This window comes from Lytechinus variegatus, chromosome 1 (genome assembly GCF_018143015.1).
Source record: "Lytechinus variegatus isolate NC3 chromosome 1, Lvar_3.0, whole genome shotgun sequence".
NCBI lineage: Eukaryota > Metazoa > Echinodermata > Echinoidea > Temnopleuroida > Toxopneustidae > Lytechinus > Lytechinus variegatus.
The window spans coordinates 71,981,958-72,000,612 of record NC_054740.1 but is presented as its reverse complement, the minus strand read 5'-3'; the positions used below and the strand labels follow the sequence as shown (position 1 = coordinate 72,000,612).

The following is an 18,655-nucleotide window of genomic DNA, read 5'->3' as shown; positions in this document are numbered from 1 at the left end:
TCTCTTTTTTAAACAACCCTCTACCAATAACACGTTTCACCCATAATATTTTCAAACCAATCATTAATTAAACCATTATTTGTAATGCCCCTTTTCCTTACTTGTAGTAAACCTTTTTATATAAAAAATGAATACAATGCTTAATACAATTTAAAAACAATATAGAAAATATGTTAATAAAACTGTCATCATTATAACCATATCGTACAAACATATACAGTGCGTTCTTAATAAAAAGTACAAACTATCATCGAAACAACAAATACCGAATGGATCAAAGTCGAGTGAATTTATTTTTGCACTTGATTATTACTTCACCATACAGAATCAAATGTTATCATTTGATGGGTTCCTCGTTTGGGGCCATTTCTTTTGGTGTGCATACAAATCAGGAATGGCGCCAGGATAGTTTTAGAGATGAAGATGGGACGATAGAGATGACGTCATATTTCCAATGTATATATTACTAGTAATTAATGTTTCGGATTTCTCTTTCTTATACTCCAGTTCGTCTTTCTTTCTTTGCCTCGGACCCCAACACCTCTCGCCTGGCACCATACCTGATATATCAGTCTAGTCGTAGAAATCGTATTAATCTATTGCACGAGATGTTTTTCCATTAAAAGTATCAAGTCCAAGATGAGTAACAATTAAGTGATATATTTCCCTGATAACAAACATGAAGAACAAATACACTGCAAAAACTCCGGTGTTGATTTAACACCAGCCCGGAATCTATATCTGTCCCCACCAGAGAAGTGTTAAACAACACCAGTTTTGGTTTTGGTCTAACACCAGATATATGTATATACAACACCAATTAGTATTAAAAGAACATCGGTTTGATTCCAAACTGGTGTTGTTTCAATACTTCTCTGGTGTGGATAGATATAGATTCTGGGCTGGTGTTAAATCAACACCGAAGTTCTTGCAGTGTATCACATCGTCTTATTATAGCACCATGACCCCGTATTTCAAAGAGTTACGATTGATCCGATCAATCTCAAGTATATTCCATCAACGTTATTTTTTTTTCGTTGGGAAATTTGCCCGATGTCCTTTGAAAACAAAGAAAAGCACACTGAATTGTCGAGTACACACTGTTACTGCAAGAATACATGCGTCATTTATAGAAAGTATTCTTGAACACACGTGTATTGTAGATGCTGACGTTGCTGGCTTTCCATAGTTGCAACTGATCGGCTCAATCGCGACACTTTTAAAGATGGACCCCTGACATTTCTTAGAAAGACAATCCATAATAAATTAAGACAATAATAATAAAGATAATATTAATATTAATGATAATAGTACATGTAATGATAATACGCAGTTCTTTCGTTGTGCATAGTTCATTATGATATAACGTCCCTGCGCGCTTCCAAAGGAGTTGGATATAATAACTCTGACTTTGGCCAATACATATGATGATGGAATGCTAACATAGTGGAAGTAGTGTGATGAATAAACGAAATTAAACAAATATCCTAAAAGGCACATGGTCATTTGCAATTCTCTCGATATATACATATATTTTAAGATCAATCAATGATTACTCATCTTGTTTATACAGTGCGTATCAAAAAAAGTTTACACTTAGAAAAAATCCTGTGAAATTGTACATTTGGAATATCCTGAAGATTTTTCCACATTTTAACATTGGTACAGATCCATTTAATCAAATGACGATATAACTGTCGAAAAATATTTCCGCTTGAGTGAGCACCACTTATTTTTGAAAAGCTGGTGAAAAATCATTTGCGCAGAACTTTGAAATAATTATGCAAATAAAAGTAGACATTAATCATGAAGAACACGTGGAATTTAGCTAGTAAAATTGATTTGAAGATCTCTTTAACTTTTTAAAACTGGTTTCCTTTCCCAAAACCCTCCGAAGAGTGCATTGCGCCCCATCCCACTTCCCCACACACCTGGGCCATCGTGACGATATTTGCTTTACACTGAGCTGTGATTTACATGAGATAACTTAGGCTTGATTTTCATTGTGTTAATCATTTCCAAGCTTGGGAAAAGTGTGGAGAAACAAGTATTAAATGAAAAATGAAATGTAAACCCACTTTAAATGATAAAAACTTAGTGAAAAAAATGCTAGAGATGTCTGATTTTAACTTTTCTTCAGATTCAGTTATGTCCTCAGATCCAGCTGGCACAAAAAATGGTAAAGGTTGTGCTTACTAAGTGTTGAAATTTCAATTAAGGTGGAAAATTGTTACAGAATGGTTGAATGTATCCGTTTTATTTCAATTGACTGAAAGTGCAAGGGAAATGTAAGAGAAATGTTTCGCAAGGTAAGTTTGATTTCGCCATTTCCCCTTTACACAGCGTGAAAACGAGCATTTCTGCGCAAACAGATTTCTGCGAGCTTTACAAAAATGGACAGTGCTCACTCAAGTGTAACATTCTGTCAAAACTTTTACTTTCATGTGATAGATGAGACCCTAACCCAAGATTATATGTCAAAAAATTACCCACATGTTGTATATTTTTTAATTCCCAGAGCTTTTTCAAAGTGTAAACTTTTTTTTGATACGCACTGTATAGGGCGTGCTGTTTTTCTCGAATTTGGGGGGTCATGCATGTGCTTTATTTGCAATTCATCGAATTTTACTGACTCAGAGGTATAAATCAACAGTTGACGACTCACAAAATTTCACAAAGGACAACACATTCTCGTTACATAATAAATCCCCGTCAGTTCTATTTTAAAAATCCCGCAATTTGTCGTAATTACCTTCCATACTCTTTGGCCCGTATTCTGAAGTCGGGTTTAACTTAGACCATGGTCTAACTCTGTGCTAAAATTATGGGAAGCCAAAAGTATTAAAATTTTTATCAAGTTGTATGTTTCCTATGTTTACTGCGCGCTATCCTGATTCGTCGATGATGAAGACAATCATCTACTTATACTTTCTAGACATTTATGAATGATTTTAGAGTCAAATGGGTTGAAATGTTATATCTCTACCGTTAGTGATTTATGTAACGATTGGCTATCTATACTTAAACCACAACATTAAACATGAGTTTAAGTTAAACCCGACTTTAGAATACGGACCTTTAAGATAAGAATATCATGCTGCAGCCAGGCCTACGAAACCGAATCCAAGCCGACCGATATATGTCATTGGTGATAATGTAATAACTGTGTTCGGTCTGGAGTCGGTTTTGTTCATGTGACTGTTGCATGCATGCTTCTTATTTGTTGCTTCCAGCGCCCCTTAAGGCCACCGTACACCATACGACTGTTCGCGATCCGATTTTGGAGCAAATCGCATTTTGCTCATTTTCTGAAAATGTGAATGGAACATATTTTTTATTCGAGGTTAAAATTAATTAAAAGAATACTAAAATAAACCATTTTGAAAGCTTGCAAGACTTAATTTTTTAGTAAAGGTCAAATTAGTTTCAAATCGTATACTAGCCAATCGTACGACTGCTATGTCGTCATTATGACTGGATATTGAATTCGCTTTTATTCTAAGAAGGACGATAGCATATAGTCATAGATTTGAACGTAGGTATTCGTACAAAGATTTAGAACATAACGCAGTAAGATATTCCAAGTCTCAATGTTAGCATCAAAATATTCTACTACATTTTATTCAGAAATCGGGTCACAGACCAATCGTAAGGTGTGTGGTCGCCTTTATATAAGCAATATCTATATTAAAAACATTCGTATAAACAGTACAAACAAAAACACAAATATAACAAAGTGAAAATTAAAAATGCTAAAATTATGATTCATTAAATGGCAAACCCACCCTATGATGCTAATTTGAATATATTATGAACAGTATCAAACATGCCAAACAATGAAATTTCAGATATATCTGATGTAAAAAAAAGTTTTGCTTAATTTTACCAAGCAGATGGCATGCAAATGCGGGAACGCCCAAACCACTATTATTTGGGCGAGTTTTATTTTTCCTCATTATAATGAAACGTATGATTTGTTTCATTTGAGAACAGATGCAATTTCCTAATGTGATCTGATCAAAAGATTCCATATTTTAATCTGTCACATCTCCAATAATCGGAAATTTCTATGTTCATTATAAAAAGTGAGTGCGCGACATGACTTGCTCTCATATTTGTACTGTATATCACCAGTAATTATCAAAATTAGTAATATAAAAAGATGAGAAATATGAGATTTAGTTTACAACCTCCGATTAAAAAGGGCCATATGAGTGTAAAAATTTTTGTCATCAATCTTTGGTGTACTGACAGAAATTTATCAGATCTATGATAATGTATCACTTGGCTAGAATACACCTTTTGGCAAGAGCTTGTCCACAAATTCAATATTGATAAAAGTGTATAAATAAAGGCATCGCAATTTTCAATCAAGTTACACTGATATAAAATAGTAAAATTTCACTTCATTCAAATACTGGTTTCATGATCAAGGCTCGGTTCGATTTCAGGCACATCCGGCTTATCCGTATCCAAATCGTTGTGTGGAGCCGGTTCGTAAAACCGAAGCGCCAGCGAATAAAAGAGCACCGTTAGAAGATTGCAAACAAGCGCAAGCATTGCCAGTTTCCAGGACAGGCTTTTGTTGTTGTACAGCCAGCATGCACCTCGTTCACCACACGTTTCCTGCCATTGTACACATGTACTGTCAATGATGACACCGAACAAAATGTTGCCTGGAATGACGCCTAAATACGAAGACAAAAAATATTCATCGTTAACGAAACTATTGTGCAATGGTTTGAATATTCAAAATGTATATACTGTATACCAACAATAGCTGGTCCACATAATGCACTACACAGCAAAAACTGTGGTGTTAACCGGTGTACATAGAGGACCACATCAGTTATTTTACACCGGTGTTAAATTGGTGGTGTTAGTTTTAGACCTATAAACACCTATGGTTGTTACATTTACACTCTTTGGTGTTATGTTCAATCTCTAGGGTGTTATTTTAACACCTCAGGGTGTGGTCCTCTATTAACACCAATTGGTATCAGTTTTAACACCACAATTTTTACAGTGTAATGAAAAAGATAATTCCTTTAATGAAATGACATCTAGATAAAATATTTAAATCATTTTGGAACCAATGAAATTAATATCGAAAATATTTCCCTCCTCCAACTTTATACAACCGCATTCCAGTCCCATTTTCGTTAGTGCAAGTATATCCTTTTCATATCCTGCTTTAACTACTTTTATCTTGATTATTTTTACACTCATGAGCACCAGTGTCGACAATGATTAAACTGAATACGCTTTTTATTTTCAAAAAAATGAAAACAGGCATCCACATCCTATTTATTGTTCATTTGCTATAGAAACCATCACATGATTTACAGTCAATACCCTTATCATTCACGAAAGAATATTACTTTATTCTTATGCTTGCATGCTTTTAAATTCTTTGAATTCTAATTCACTTTCTTGCCTTTCAATTTCCAATACCAACTGCCCTTTTTAAGACTTTCTACACGGTAAAGGTTATCACCCTCTTCATAAAAAAGTAAGTTTTTTTTACCCATTTTCTAAAAATTGTGAAAACTTGGGTAAATTGAAAAAAAAAGAAGAAATTATTATCTTATATCTAACATGTTGACATGGCTCAACCAGTCCCAACCTTCCCTTCCATGGTAGTTATTATACTGACAAGTTTACCACAATTTGTTTTGCAGGATTTTCTGCATTTATTGGAATATACAAAACAAATTTACAATGCGTGAGACATAATCATAATATAGCCTTGTACATAACCAAGTAACAATCTTATATATATGTAGTGACTGGAGAAAGAAATAAATGCAATATAGAAAAAATAATATATAATGAGTAAAATGTAGAGGCAAGCTATATAAGCATGCTTGAAGTATTGCAGCCCAAAAAGGGAATGGCTACATGGACACCTAAAAAAATGAGTAAAAATTGGTATGAACATGGCCCTTTGAAGACTTACCAAGTGTTCTGGCCACAACAGAATTCATTCCTAGAGCTACTGGTCGTTCATGCTCGGCAACACACCTAGAATTAAACAAAATAAGTACATTTCAGTAGCGTATCATGAAAATAAAATTGTGTACTTCCCTGACTTGGTTAGGTTTTGATAGTTTATTTGGCCAAAGCAATGGATATGTTATAAGTGGTCATCTGAACGATTTAGCCACCGTATGGCACGCAGTTTTACCATGAAAACATTGTTGGTATATATAAAGAATTACAAAAATAAAACGACTGATAAAAGATCTTTGACCGAAATGTCAAAAAATAGAGCGTATGCATGGTTTTACTTTTTTGACCTTGTTGTTTGCCGCTCAACTCACCAACGCAGAACTTTTTGGATTTACAAGAATTGAAATGAAACGTCATTGGCACCTGCTAATATTCTGCTCAAGACAAAATACATAGCAATGCAAGAAAATACCATTTTTTATTTGAGGACATTATGTGTACATTCTCACCTGAAAACTATGTTCATCAGAGGCACTTTACCCATGAATATGGCGACTAACACTATATTCATTATAACAATGAATGCAGGTAAGAGATTACAAGGTGTGGAGCATTTCCCATGATGAACAGTACCAAGAATTCCAGAGCTAGCCATTGGAGAACAGACGCAACCAGCAAACGTCTGTCAAAGATAATAAGAATGACGAATAGTGGTTGATTTAGAGTTCTCCGGGTCCAAAGGTACCGGGTTCGAATTGATGTAGCTCTGTAACGGCTCTGTAACCCAGTTATCTTTTTTTACCACTAATTATGTCGACGGTTAGTCAGACTTGACTACCAAGGGTATATACAAGCACGGATCTTGGTCAACATGACTAACATTCTCTTCCAAATTATTGTATATCTGCTGTTCCTGCGTGTACCAAAGCTCGTCTAGTCCAAACTTACACAGTATTCAATAATGGTATCGGTCAATTTTACAATTTTGTATGCTAATAATTTGTCTAGACACCCTATTTAGACACTGTAGGGTCTGTTACACAAAATTCATTGATTAATATTGCTATCAAGATTTATTTTTCAATGATTAACTGTGTTGATAATTATATGCGAGTAACTGTAAAATAAAATGTCGCTCAGCTTTTTTTACAGGACGTAGAAACATTATGTCAATATAAAAGTTTTTTTTATAAAATTCTGATAATGTTTGAAATTTGAAGATTATATTTCGAGAAAACATGGTAAAAAAATATCTTTCACTTTATCATAATGTCACATCGTGTCATATGTTACGTTACGTCACATTTCATTGCCAAATAATTTTTTTTTTATAAATGAGCTTTACAGCTGGAATATGGTCCATTAAGTCAATTTTTTGGGCCGTTACATGTAACTTTACAATCAACTTTGTGAGCAGTCCCCTAGTTTATATACGTACACCATTTCCAAGATCTTGGCTACATCCCGCGTGACAGGGACTGAAGAAGCTGATGCCGGTTTCTTCCATACACACTGGCTTAAACTTATCGACAGAACATGAACAGGCTTGGTTGCATGGGGACGTCAAGTCGAGAAGACTAGATCTGTATTTCATCGACCAAGAGAGTGGTGGAGATATTGGAAGGGGATGTTGGAAGAGAGAGGGGGTGATAGGGGGAGAGGGAGAGAGAGTAAGAGAGGGGGAGAGAACGGGGAAGAGTAAAGGAGGATGGGTAGTTGGAAGGAAGAGAGAATAAAATAATAATTGTCCTTGATAATAGATCTGCGATAAAGTTTAAAGTTATATTTCCACTTTTAATGTAACACTTTTTTTCGTGACATCATCATTATCACCACCACCTTCTTTATCATAATCATCAGAAGCTGTATCAGTATCTTCTCCATCGTTATCATTATGATGATCATTATCAGCATCATAATTCTTCTTCATCATACCTTTTCACTAGATAAAAAAGTTTAAATCGTGTACAAATTAAAATTAAATAAGATAGCCATCCATTATTGAACAGTCGGTAACGATTTTCGCAACCGTCCTACACTCACCCATTGCTATACGCGGTTGTCACCCCTGCTATCTGAGCCTGCGGACAATGCATGAAAACACCAAGAAATGCGATGGTCTCGATGGTACTCCCTACGATGGCAAGCTTGATAAGTCCCGGGACCTTCAGTTTCCATCGCTTCATCACCCATCCTCCTAGAAACGTCCCTAAGACAGATCCGGGGATAACTGCAATACCTGAATGGATGAAATATGTATCACAGAGGATTCGGCTTGAATATCACCTTTCTAGATTTCTCAGACATACTCATTAAGCATCTTCGAAATTATTCTACATTCAAGTAATTATTTTACTTTCAGTATTTGGAGGAATATTTCGGAAATGTGTGATTTATTAGGTGTGACGGAGACAAATAGAAGTAGATCTTGATTATGACGATGATGTGGTAGATGTTATGTTGGTGATGGTAGCGTTGATAGTGTCGGAGGTAGTGGTGGCGGTGTTAATGGTGGTAAGGCGATGGTGGCGTAAGTTGCTGTCAATATTTGGATGATTGTAACTTCGGTCGTGGTGACGGATTTGACGGTGGAACTCAATATCATGCATCTTGGCTTGTTATTTTGGTAAGTGATATAGTGGGTATTATAGTGCTTTTGTCTTTGTGGTGGAAGTGATTGTGATGTCTACAATGTGGTCGTCATGTGGTGATAGTGTCGGAGGTAGTGGTGGCTGTGGAAGCGTATGATGGTGGCTATGATGATACTAGTGGCGTCGATGATTTAGGTAAATTGAGCGATACTGATATAATGGCGGTGACATTGTCACTTAGTAATAGGTCGTGGTGGCGGATTTACGGTGGAATCGAGAATTGATGATATACTTTTTTAAGTCATTTCGGTAGGTGATACATCGGTGCAAATGGTGTTATCTGGACTTTTCGCATTTACTACGGGAAAATTCTCTACAGTAGAGCAATATTCCTTTAAAAATACAAGTCAAATCACAATGGAGAGCTGAGAGGCTTTTCTCGAAAGTTGGTGGATCGGTGGAGGCGGAAGTGATCAATCGTGTTTGATGGTGTCGTGTTTGTGGGTGTACTGGTGACGCACTGTAGGTTTTTACTAACCTGTAATAATGGTAGCCATGCTTGATGTCACCATGAATTGATTCTCGAGGAGTTTAGGCAAGAAAGCGGCAAAGGAGTTGATGAGGAGGATATCGGGGACGGTAGAACATACAGTGAAGACATAGGTAGGGTTGATAGCCAGGTGTTTCAGAATCTTCAACACACCCTTGATCTCCTGGACCAGACGAGACGACTCGCTGCTAGACTGTCCTGGGTGCCCACCTTTGTGAAGGCCAGAGTTCTTGTGAGATTCCACGGGCTTCTCAGTTCGGATTTTAGCAGTTTCTTTCGTTACATACAAAGGTTTTGGATAGAAAAATGACAAATAAAGAGTGATTGCATTATTTTCAAAATGCTACAATAGAACAATTATCACAAAGGTGAAATAAATCACAACCATAAAAATAACCAAACAGTTAATAACATATTTTCAAACTGACATTTCTGAAATAATATTGTTTCATTCCTCTAAAATAGAATAAGGTATATTTTATAGCTTGCTCATTATTTGATGATTTTAATTGCAGTTGAGTACTTGAAGAACAATAAAAACTTAAATCAGTAAAAGCTTTATTAAACATCATTACTTTTCTTGTATGGTATTACAATTATACGTCTACATTTTTTATTGCTGGCTAACTCACTCGGTAATTCCCTGGGGAAGAGTCCGATGGGTATAGAGAGTATGATGATGACTAACCCGGCCACGATGAAGCCTAACCACCAAGCACCCACCCAACCAGGATCAGATGGAGATACAGACACTCTGATGGCAAAGTAAAAAACAAAAACATATTATTTATTGTGCATTATTGTGCATGCATTAGATTGAAAATATCAATCTAAGATTTAGAACGCAACAATTTTTTCAATCTTATTTTGGATTGGTCTTCAATTCAATCAATCTCTCACTGACTTGTTTCAGATCAATGGAATTTTGAATTTTATTCAATTTGTGTAAAAGATCGAAGCTGCAGCCGTTTTTTGCGAGTGAATAGAATTTCACTCTCAACTGAGTTGAATTCCACTCGCCTTTGATTCTCATTGACAATATACTTTCAACCCTTCATTCTCAATCTTTCAAAGAGTGAGCCAAGTCATTGAGAAAAAACGAGATAAATTTCGTTTATAATGATCCGATTCGAGCTTTCAGTGCATAGTATTTTGTAGATACAGTACTCGATTTGATAACATAATATTTACTCATCGAGCATTATCAGTATCGGTGTACATTAATGAATTGAACAAATTGTTTTCTCTTTTACTTCTACCACGGAAACTAATTAAACGAAAGGAGGATGCTGAACTTCAATCTAGGCCCATCAGAAAACTAATGAAACTAAAATCCTATCAATGTTTTATTGTTCGAAATAGACATGAAATGAAATATCTCCGAAAATTTGCTTTGCCCAATTGATCGTGGACCCGGCAGCCGCTGTGCAGCCCCAGGTCGACGAGGCTCTATTATATCCCTTTAATCGTTGAACGCCAAAGAGGGTATTGACCAGTTCGTAGTTACTTCATGGACAATTTTGTTCAAATGACCTTTCATTTCTTTCATTATGATAGGCAGATATCAACGCAAGATATTACGTAAACTGGCCCTACATAGCAGGATGAAAAAATTGAATAGACCAGATGACTAGAATAGCACACCAATGAAGACTTTATGAAGGTATATGCTGCATTCCTACTTTGAATGCATATCATAGCAAGTTGCACAATGTACTTGGCAAACTGTGAAATACCAGTCGTTCGTGGACGCATTGTTGTTTTTTGTGGATGTGAATGAAAACCACTATTCAAAAGAATATATGAATAATCAAGACATCAAAGTTGTTGCTTATCTCATTAGATTTTAAACTACCATGTCACTTTAGTACAAATGACCTTCCTCTGATCATGCGTAGAAACTTTTGACCATGCGCAGAAAGGAACTACGAACTGGCTTATAGCAGCAAGCCAGCAACTCCAATCTTTTAACGTCTTTTGGTCTGACGCGGCCCGGGTTTGATCCCCCAACCTCCCGGTTGTGAGACGGACGCTCTACCAACTAAGCCAACACATTGGCCGTGGCCAATATAATGGTGTCATTCGGATATTATAAATCACATGCAGAGAATATCAGATGAATGATATTGTCCTTATTTCCTTTCAGAACGCCAGAACAAAAAGAGATCGAAAGTGTAATATTGTCACATATAGATATTAAGAATAAAAATGAAAAGAATTACCCAGGCGGCATTTCAATATCTGTGTAGATGTTGAGGAAGAAGCCAGCCAGAAGATATCCGATTGCAGTACCAAAGGTCGCCATGGTAAAGCATGTACCTGTAAAGAGTTGCTATGGTGATATTCATTTCAATATCCGCTTAAAGGACAAGTCCACCCCTACAAAAAGTTGATTTTAATAAAAAGAGAAGAATCCAACGAGCATGACACGGAAAATTTCATCAAAATCGGATGTAAAATAAGAAAGTTATGACATTTTCAAATTGTGCTTAATTTCACATAATAGTTATATGCACATCCTGGTCGGTATGCAAAAGAGGAAACTGATGACATCACTCACTCACTTTTTCTTTTGTTCTTCGTTATTTGAATTATGAAATATTCTAATTTTCTCCTCTTTGTCCTGTGAAACAAAGTTTCATTTCTCTCTGAACAAGTGGAGTTACCATTGCTTAACATGGTTCAGTCAAGTTGGTCTTTATTGTCAACTCTGTAAAAATTGAGATATTGTATAATTCAAACAATAAAAAAAACAAAAGAAATAGTGAGTGAGTGACATTATCGATTCTCTCACATGCATGTGACTAAATTGCGCATGTAACTATTTTGTGAAAAATAAACGAAATTTCAAAATGTCATATTTTTTTATTTTACATCCGATTTTGATGAAATTTTCAGAATTATGTTTGTCTGATTTTTCTCTGTTGATTCAAAACAATTTTTTCAGAGGTGGACTTTACCTTTAAAAACAAAACTGTATCAATAAAAAAATCATCAATTTGAACTGATCAATTAAGTAAGAGTGAAGCCTCCATCGCTCTACTCATCTATTTTCCTTTTAGCTAAGTTGTGGTGAATCGACGAAAAGGCAACAAATTAGATTTTATTTGTGGGGTATAGGGAGATTCCACTGAGCTTGCACGTGATTGCAGTTACCACAGGGCGCATTCGCTTATAGTCACGTTTTCCAATGTGCTTGACACCAGACGATTAAAAAATCGGCACAAAGGCTGTTAAATACTTCAGCAACCTCCATCAAAGACCCTTTTCTATAAACTACAATGAGTTTTTAATACTTTGTAGTTGACCTCCATCAAAGACCCTTTTCTATAAACTACATTGAGTTTTTAATACTTTGTAGTAGGCTCAACAACGAGAGGCCACAACTTCAATAAAGTAAAAAGAAAAAAAAACAGTTTCAACACTAGACTTAGACAGCATGCTTTTTAAGTAGTAATATAATAGTTGAATGCTCTGACAGGCATTGGGAAAACAATCCAATCACGTTTGACCGATATTTGAGAAAAATGATGTAACAGAAAAGAGGGATAAATGAGCTAGCTTCAAGTCTCTGTACACACCCAGGCATAGACAAGTAAGTATATAAGTGTGCCTTTATACCCAAAATACCGCATCTTTCCAAAATCCCGGTCCCCTATCGTATATCATGACTAATGTGTAAATGTTTACATGGACTTGTTTCTGAAGTGAGTATATATACTACTTATTTATATAAGACATGTATTGTTTCCTACATCGTGCCCGAAATCACACGAGAAACACACACATACCATTGTACCCTTTCCTTAAAACTTACTTAAGTACATTCCATTCTGTTTGGTCGTGATGCTCTCATCAAGGAACACTACCCCGAGGCTCCCCGGAGGTGTTGCCCCTATTCCCGCTATAACTTTGGCTGCTCCAAAGAGAATAATATATTTCGATAATGACGAACTGCTCTGTCCACCCCGCTGACAACTATCAGGCGAAGATGTTGACGTACTGTTCGCCTGTGGGAGTTGGCACGTCGTTTGTCCGGCGACTTTTTCGACAAAATAGGCGTATCTTTCTGTGGTAAAATGGGGCAGGGCAAAAAGTAGTGAAGCCATGCCCACTAGAAAGCAACCAATCGAAATCCAACGTGGCTTATTGCCACGCCCACCGAAGTATGTAACTGGTATCATCGAGATGATGACGGTGAATTCATAGATGCTCAGTAAAGTACCAATATCTCGACTGCGCAGCTGGAACCGTCTCTCGATAGATGTGATAGCACTATTTGTAAACCCATCCTCGATCATGAGCTATAAAACAAAATAGAAAAGGAAAAAGAAAGATGTGAAATAATCTGATAAGACAATAAGTGTCCCATGTATTTCCCATTTTCATGAAATGTCACTCTTAATGAAAAAAAAACTCAAATTCGCACAAACGTTTGATGAAAAATAATGTAAGCGGTAAAGATTACGCTGAAGTCAAAATTTTAGATTTTCGATACATAATAGATTATGAAATAAAATATAAACGGACACCGTAAGGAAAAGCAGGGATAATATGTAACCACTTGATATTCATCATAGATCATTTTGTCATGGTAAGCCTAGGCTCATTTTGAAGATAATGTATCAGTATTTCCGTCATAACTCTGTTTATTCTTTCTCGTTTTGTTGAGGTGTCATTTCAAAGAGCAGAAATGTATATACTTCCGCCAAATAACCTTTGATAACTTATCGTTAAATTGCTTATATTGACCCATGCGTGAACATGGTGAAGTATTATCTATGGCATGGGTTTTATGAAATCTAAAAAGGTTATATTAGCTTAACAAGTAACTTGAGATCATGTAAAGCCATAAAATGCGATGATTAAGGGGGGGTGCAGGGACGCAACATGGGCACTTGATCCATCTCAATCTTATTCCATTATTGAGAAAGCCATTCAGTGTGTGTCTTAAGTACCGAGTTGAGTTTTATCGAGGAAAGTATTGTGAATCTTGTATTTTGCTCTCAGATAGCAAGTATCCAAAAGAACGAGTGAAGCGATGACTATTAAGAACCGTTATCATTCCAAACGTTATCAAGCGTTTTCACTGATCCGCATCAGTGCATGATCCTCATTGAAGTACTGTATTTATTCCCCGTAATCACATACCGTAACGTGATGCAGAGCAAAATCTATTTTTAATTTATTTTCTTATACTGCAAAAAACAATCATCAACCCTAACCCCAAACCCTCATCATGATATCTGTAATTGATACATATTTTTAAAAGAATTTAGGCATCGATGAGAAGAAATGGTGACACTCCTATGAGTAACTTAGTAAAATTGTGTTTTCAAAAATTAAGCTTTCCGACCAAAATAATGAACAGAATGACAATGATCCAATTTTAATTCATAGTTATTTTCAGACAATATGGTTATTCAGCGGCTTTAAGATAAATCATATCAAACGTGCCATGGAAGTTTGAAATATTATATCTTATCTGGAATATTGCTTACCGTCATGAAAGCAGCTCCACTCAATGAAGCCAGAAGCCAACGTTGAGAATTAAATCGTTGAAGCCATCGAGGGCGCCAATCACACCATCCACATGACGTCACAATTTCTTTCGAATTCGACGTCGTCTGCTCGTCCGATTTGAGCCTACTGCTTTCATGCCTTGAGTTTGGTGCTGACTCTTCCATCTGAACAGAATGGGGGGGAAAACGAGATTGAACAAAATTATGATGATGACATACGAACTTGCAGTTTTTGTATAATTCTTTCATGTCGGATGAAACCGTCCGTTTCCGGAGTTCGATTAAAGTATACCATCAATCGCCTCATTTCCCTTCTCAAACTTCCGCGCTTCGCACGGGATGAACTCACTACCTCCTCGTTAGGCGTTCTGATATTTTCACATTCAAGCCTCTTCATCATTCAAAAATTATCATCGTATCAGAATATTAAAAGGTAATTTGATAATTTTCTCTCAAATTTCGATTTAAGGTTTTAAAAAATCGAGAATGGAAATCCCAGCTCCCTAAATTCACCTGGTTATCGAGCCCTAATGACGTAACCTACAATTTTATTTAACTGCTCATTTCAAATGATATACATTTGATACTTTTCAACTAATTGAAGAACAAATACGGCTATACGTAACAGAACACATGCATCATAAAGGAAGTGATTTGCATTTTTTGCTATCGAACCTCTGTCAAGATAAACTAATACAAAGCATTAAATAATAATTTTCTACGAATATAAGCTAAATCAAGCAATGATAACATTAAAGCCTACAAAACAAAAACCTTTCGATTGAACTGGTAAAATGCCACATGATATAAAGATTTAATTCACAACTTCTGGAACAAACTATACTTGATACAGGTCCTACTATGTTGAAAAAAAAATAGATCGAGTCTTGTTATTCTATCTTTTATTATATTTTCATATGAATACACACAGAAGTGGGTGCGGGCCAGAATACCTATAGCAAACAATTGCGTGTAGAAGTCCGATCATACAACAAGCAATCTACTTCAGATGAAAGAATTCATACAAAATAGACTCGTTCTAATGGAACCAGGCAATTGTCTGATATATGCGATTTAGCTATACAGTCTATGATTTATTTCCTGATTTACCCAATCCCAGGGTAGTATGCAGATTTTTTTTTGATCGGGGGAAAAGATGCATAATAGAATAAGACTGGAATGCGACAGAGCAAAGAGACCGAGCTTGCCATGAGGGTGATTATGCTTTTTCTGGATTGAAATTGAATTTCGTGCACATTTAGTGATTAATGTGAAAATTTTCAGTTAAATATACGTTTCCAAGTTTCTGGGGGAGTAACTGCCCCCTGCTATTAGATAGTAGGGGAATAGTAGTAGTAGTAGTAGTAGTAGTAGTAGTAGTAGTAGATGTAGTAGTAGTAGTAGAAGTAGAAGTAGTAGTAGACGCTGGTGTTGATTTAACACCAGCCTGGAATCAATATATGTCCACACCAGTTTCGTTTTGGTCTAACACACCGTCAAGATAGGTGTTTATAAAACACCAATTAGTATTAAAACAGCATCGGTTTGATTCCATACCTCTCTCTGGTGTGGACATATATAGATTCCGGACTGGTGTTAAAAGAACACCGGAGATTTTGCAGTGTAGAAGTAATAGAAGAGTATTGTAGTAGTATAGTAGAAGTAGTCCTAGAAGCACTACTAGTAGTACCAGTGGTAGTGGTAGTAGTAGTAGTAGTAGTAGTAGTAGTAGTAGTAGTAGTAGTAGCAGTAGTAGTAGTAGTAGTAGCAGCAACAGCAGCAGCAGCAGCGGTAGTAGTAGTAATAGGTAGAGTAGTAGTGTAGTAGTAGTACTTGTAGCAGCAGCAGCAGTAATAGCAGTAGTAGTAGTAGTAGTAGTAGTAGTAGTAGTAGTAGTAGCAGCAGTAGTATTAGTAGTAGTAGTAGTAGTAGTAGTAGTAGTAGTAGTAGTAGTAGTAGTAGTAGTAGTAGTAGTAGTAGTAGTAGTAGTAGTAGAAGTAGTAGTAGTAGACTGATATGTTGACGAAATGGATGGAGACAAAATGAATAAAAGACAACCTGCATGAAGACAGACGAAATGGTTATAGCCTTACTATGTTGGGCTAAATGGTTGTTAAACGGAATGTTGATGGACAAAGTTATATCACACTGAAAGTCAGACCGTGTGATGAGTGAACAAGAAGACAGTAGATTAGATGGAAATTCAGCCCCGGCCACGACATCATCATTTATATTGATATTCAGAGAGATAGTAAATAAGGCAATAAATTCAACAATGGGACGTCTTCATGTTCATTGTGTAAGGGGTTTTTGGTAGAATTTCAAATTTCCCCAGTAATTTGTGATTTTTTTTGTTCCCCCTGCAGAAAAGAGAGAAGAATCAATACAACACAAATTCTTTACCAATTTTTTTATCTACGGGTTTTTTTTTGTTATGATTCAAAGGCATTTCAGACGCCATGTAAGCAACAAATTATGCATGTTTCAATTCTTGATATTTAGTCTAACATAAACAAGTATTATTATGATTGCAAAACCAGTGTGTTTGTCCATTCTCCAGGAAGTTCATTACTACCAAGGAAACACCAATGCATGCAATATCAAAGATATGAGAGTACTTACCTTATCTTGCTGGTGGTCTTTCGTCGGCCTATCCCAAACAAAACATCAAATACATGAAGTTCAATATCTCTGTAGTGTTGCACCAAATTGACGGAAAACCCAAAACAGGATCTATATTTCGCTAACCTTCGGAAATAAATGAATGAATGAACGAACGAACAAGCAGTGCATCATCTGTTCAGAATGAACCCTCGCTATGGTTTGTATTGTTCATCCATTGTAAATGCTCAGTAACAACACACTATAATCAGTCACACTTGAATTAGAAGCACGACCTATCGATATCCAGTGCAATACAATCTTCGATTGAATATAGCTCCACTGAATGGCGGAGGCTGCGTCTGTGTGACTCACGCTCGTTTTTCGAAGCCTCTTTCTATTTCCCGCACTTGAAGTTCTTCACTGGCCCTTGTTCTAATCTCTTTACAAAGTAGGCCTAATGCCCCCCCCCCAAAAAAAAAAGAGAAGCTATTTAATAAAAACATGATCATATCAAATTGTTCTTTCTGGTATCAAAGAAAGTTGAAAGAACTGTTTCCCATGTATATATATCTAGTTACCTAAATTCTCAACTTTTTCTCTTCTACCGTGGACAATCGCTACATTATGACGCGTGTCCTTTGTTTGAACAGTGAAGGATGTCATTGATAATAACATAAAACACATCGGATCTCCTGCAATTCAACGCTTCCGTTCAAAAATTTAAGCTGAACGTAGCTGACTTTTTTTCAATCAGCTATATTATGATATACATGGATATACAATTATGATATAGTTACACTACATATATATACTTACTTTATACTATATACAAGGCGTCTTGTGTATATGTTTAATCGCCTTCTGCCCTCTTAAAGTTTTTGCTTTTTTCACATGGTCTTTTAAAATCTCTTCAAATCACCATTTTAAATGGATGATGAGGAATACAGGTATTTCTTTTATAGAAATGAGCCCAAATAATCTTTTTTTTAAATAATGAAATTCATATTCGCTTTGAATTCGATTATCAGTTTTCAAAAGAATTCCATGAGATTTCCGAATTCAGTTTGTCCTATTACTTTGATATCTGATTTTTTTTTCTCTTCATAAGTGATTTTTTGTCTCGAATATTTTTCATCCAAATTGCATAAACCCACTCCTACATAATCCTCATTTCAATTAACATCAAATTGCTTATCGATTTCATATCCGTTTTACTTTGTGAAATGAGGCCTTCTTGTCGGGGCCATAGCTCGAGTCGAATGATGGGGTGGAGGAATATAATGACACTCGATCCTCCAACAATTGTAAAAAAAAAAAAGTAGAGTTCCAGTCTTCTGTGATACCGAAATGGGGAAGAACTAAAACACATGGAATTCAGGAAAAAAAAACACGGAAATAGAATTCATAAGTGAAAATCAGCCATCAAACCGAAACAC

The 18,655-nt window shown here is 35.9% G+C and overlaps 1 protein-coding gene across 1 annotated transcript; it reads right to left on the bottom strand.

Annotated features, from left to right (window-relative positions):
* Positions 1–4,375: 4,375 nt before the first annotated feature.
* On the bottom strand, positions 4,376–17,823 carry LOC121421990 (solute carrier organic anion transporter family member 4C1-like). Its single transcript, XM_041616796.1, has 11 exons — positions 17,238–17,823; positions 14,595–14,780; positions 12,911–13,397; positions 11,316–11,412; positions 9,726–9,847; positions 9,082–9,366; positions 7,996–8,191; positions 7,391–7,535; positions 6,462–6,634; positions 5,960–6,024; positions 4,376–4,688 (listed from the first exon to the last, which is right to left on the bottom strand). The coding sequence occupies exons 2-11, from the start codon at positions 14,778–14,780 to the stop codon at positions 4,411–4,413; spliced, it is 2,034 nt and encodes a 677-aa protein (XP_041472730.1). The 5' UTR covers positions 17,238–17,823; the 3' UTR covers positions 4,376–4,410.
* Positions 17,824–18,655: the final 832 nt, after the last annotated feature.

Excerpts from the sequence above, each read along its gene's own strand:
- LOC121421990 (XM_041616796.1), bottom strand. The coding sequence starts at position 14,780 with ATGGAAGAGTCAGCACCAAACTCAAGGCATGAAAGCAGTAGGCTCAAA. Across the intron at positions 6,635-7,390 it reads GCCAAGATCTTGGAAATGGT|ACGTTTGCTGGTTGCGTCTG; the intron begins GTACGTATATAA and ends TATCTTTGACAG. Across the intron at positions 4,689-5,959 it reads TGTTGTGGCCAGAACACTTG|GCGTCATTCCAGGCAACATT; the intron begins GTAAGTCTTCAA and ends CTTCGTATTTAG.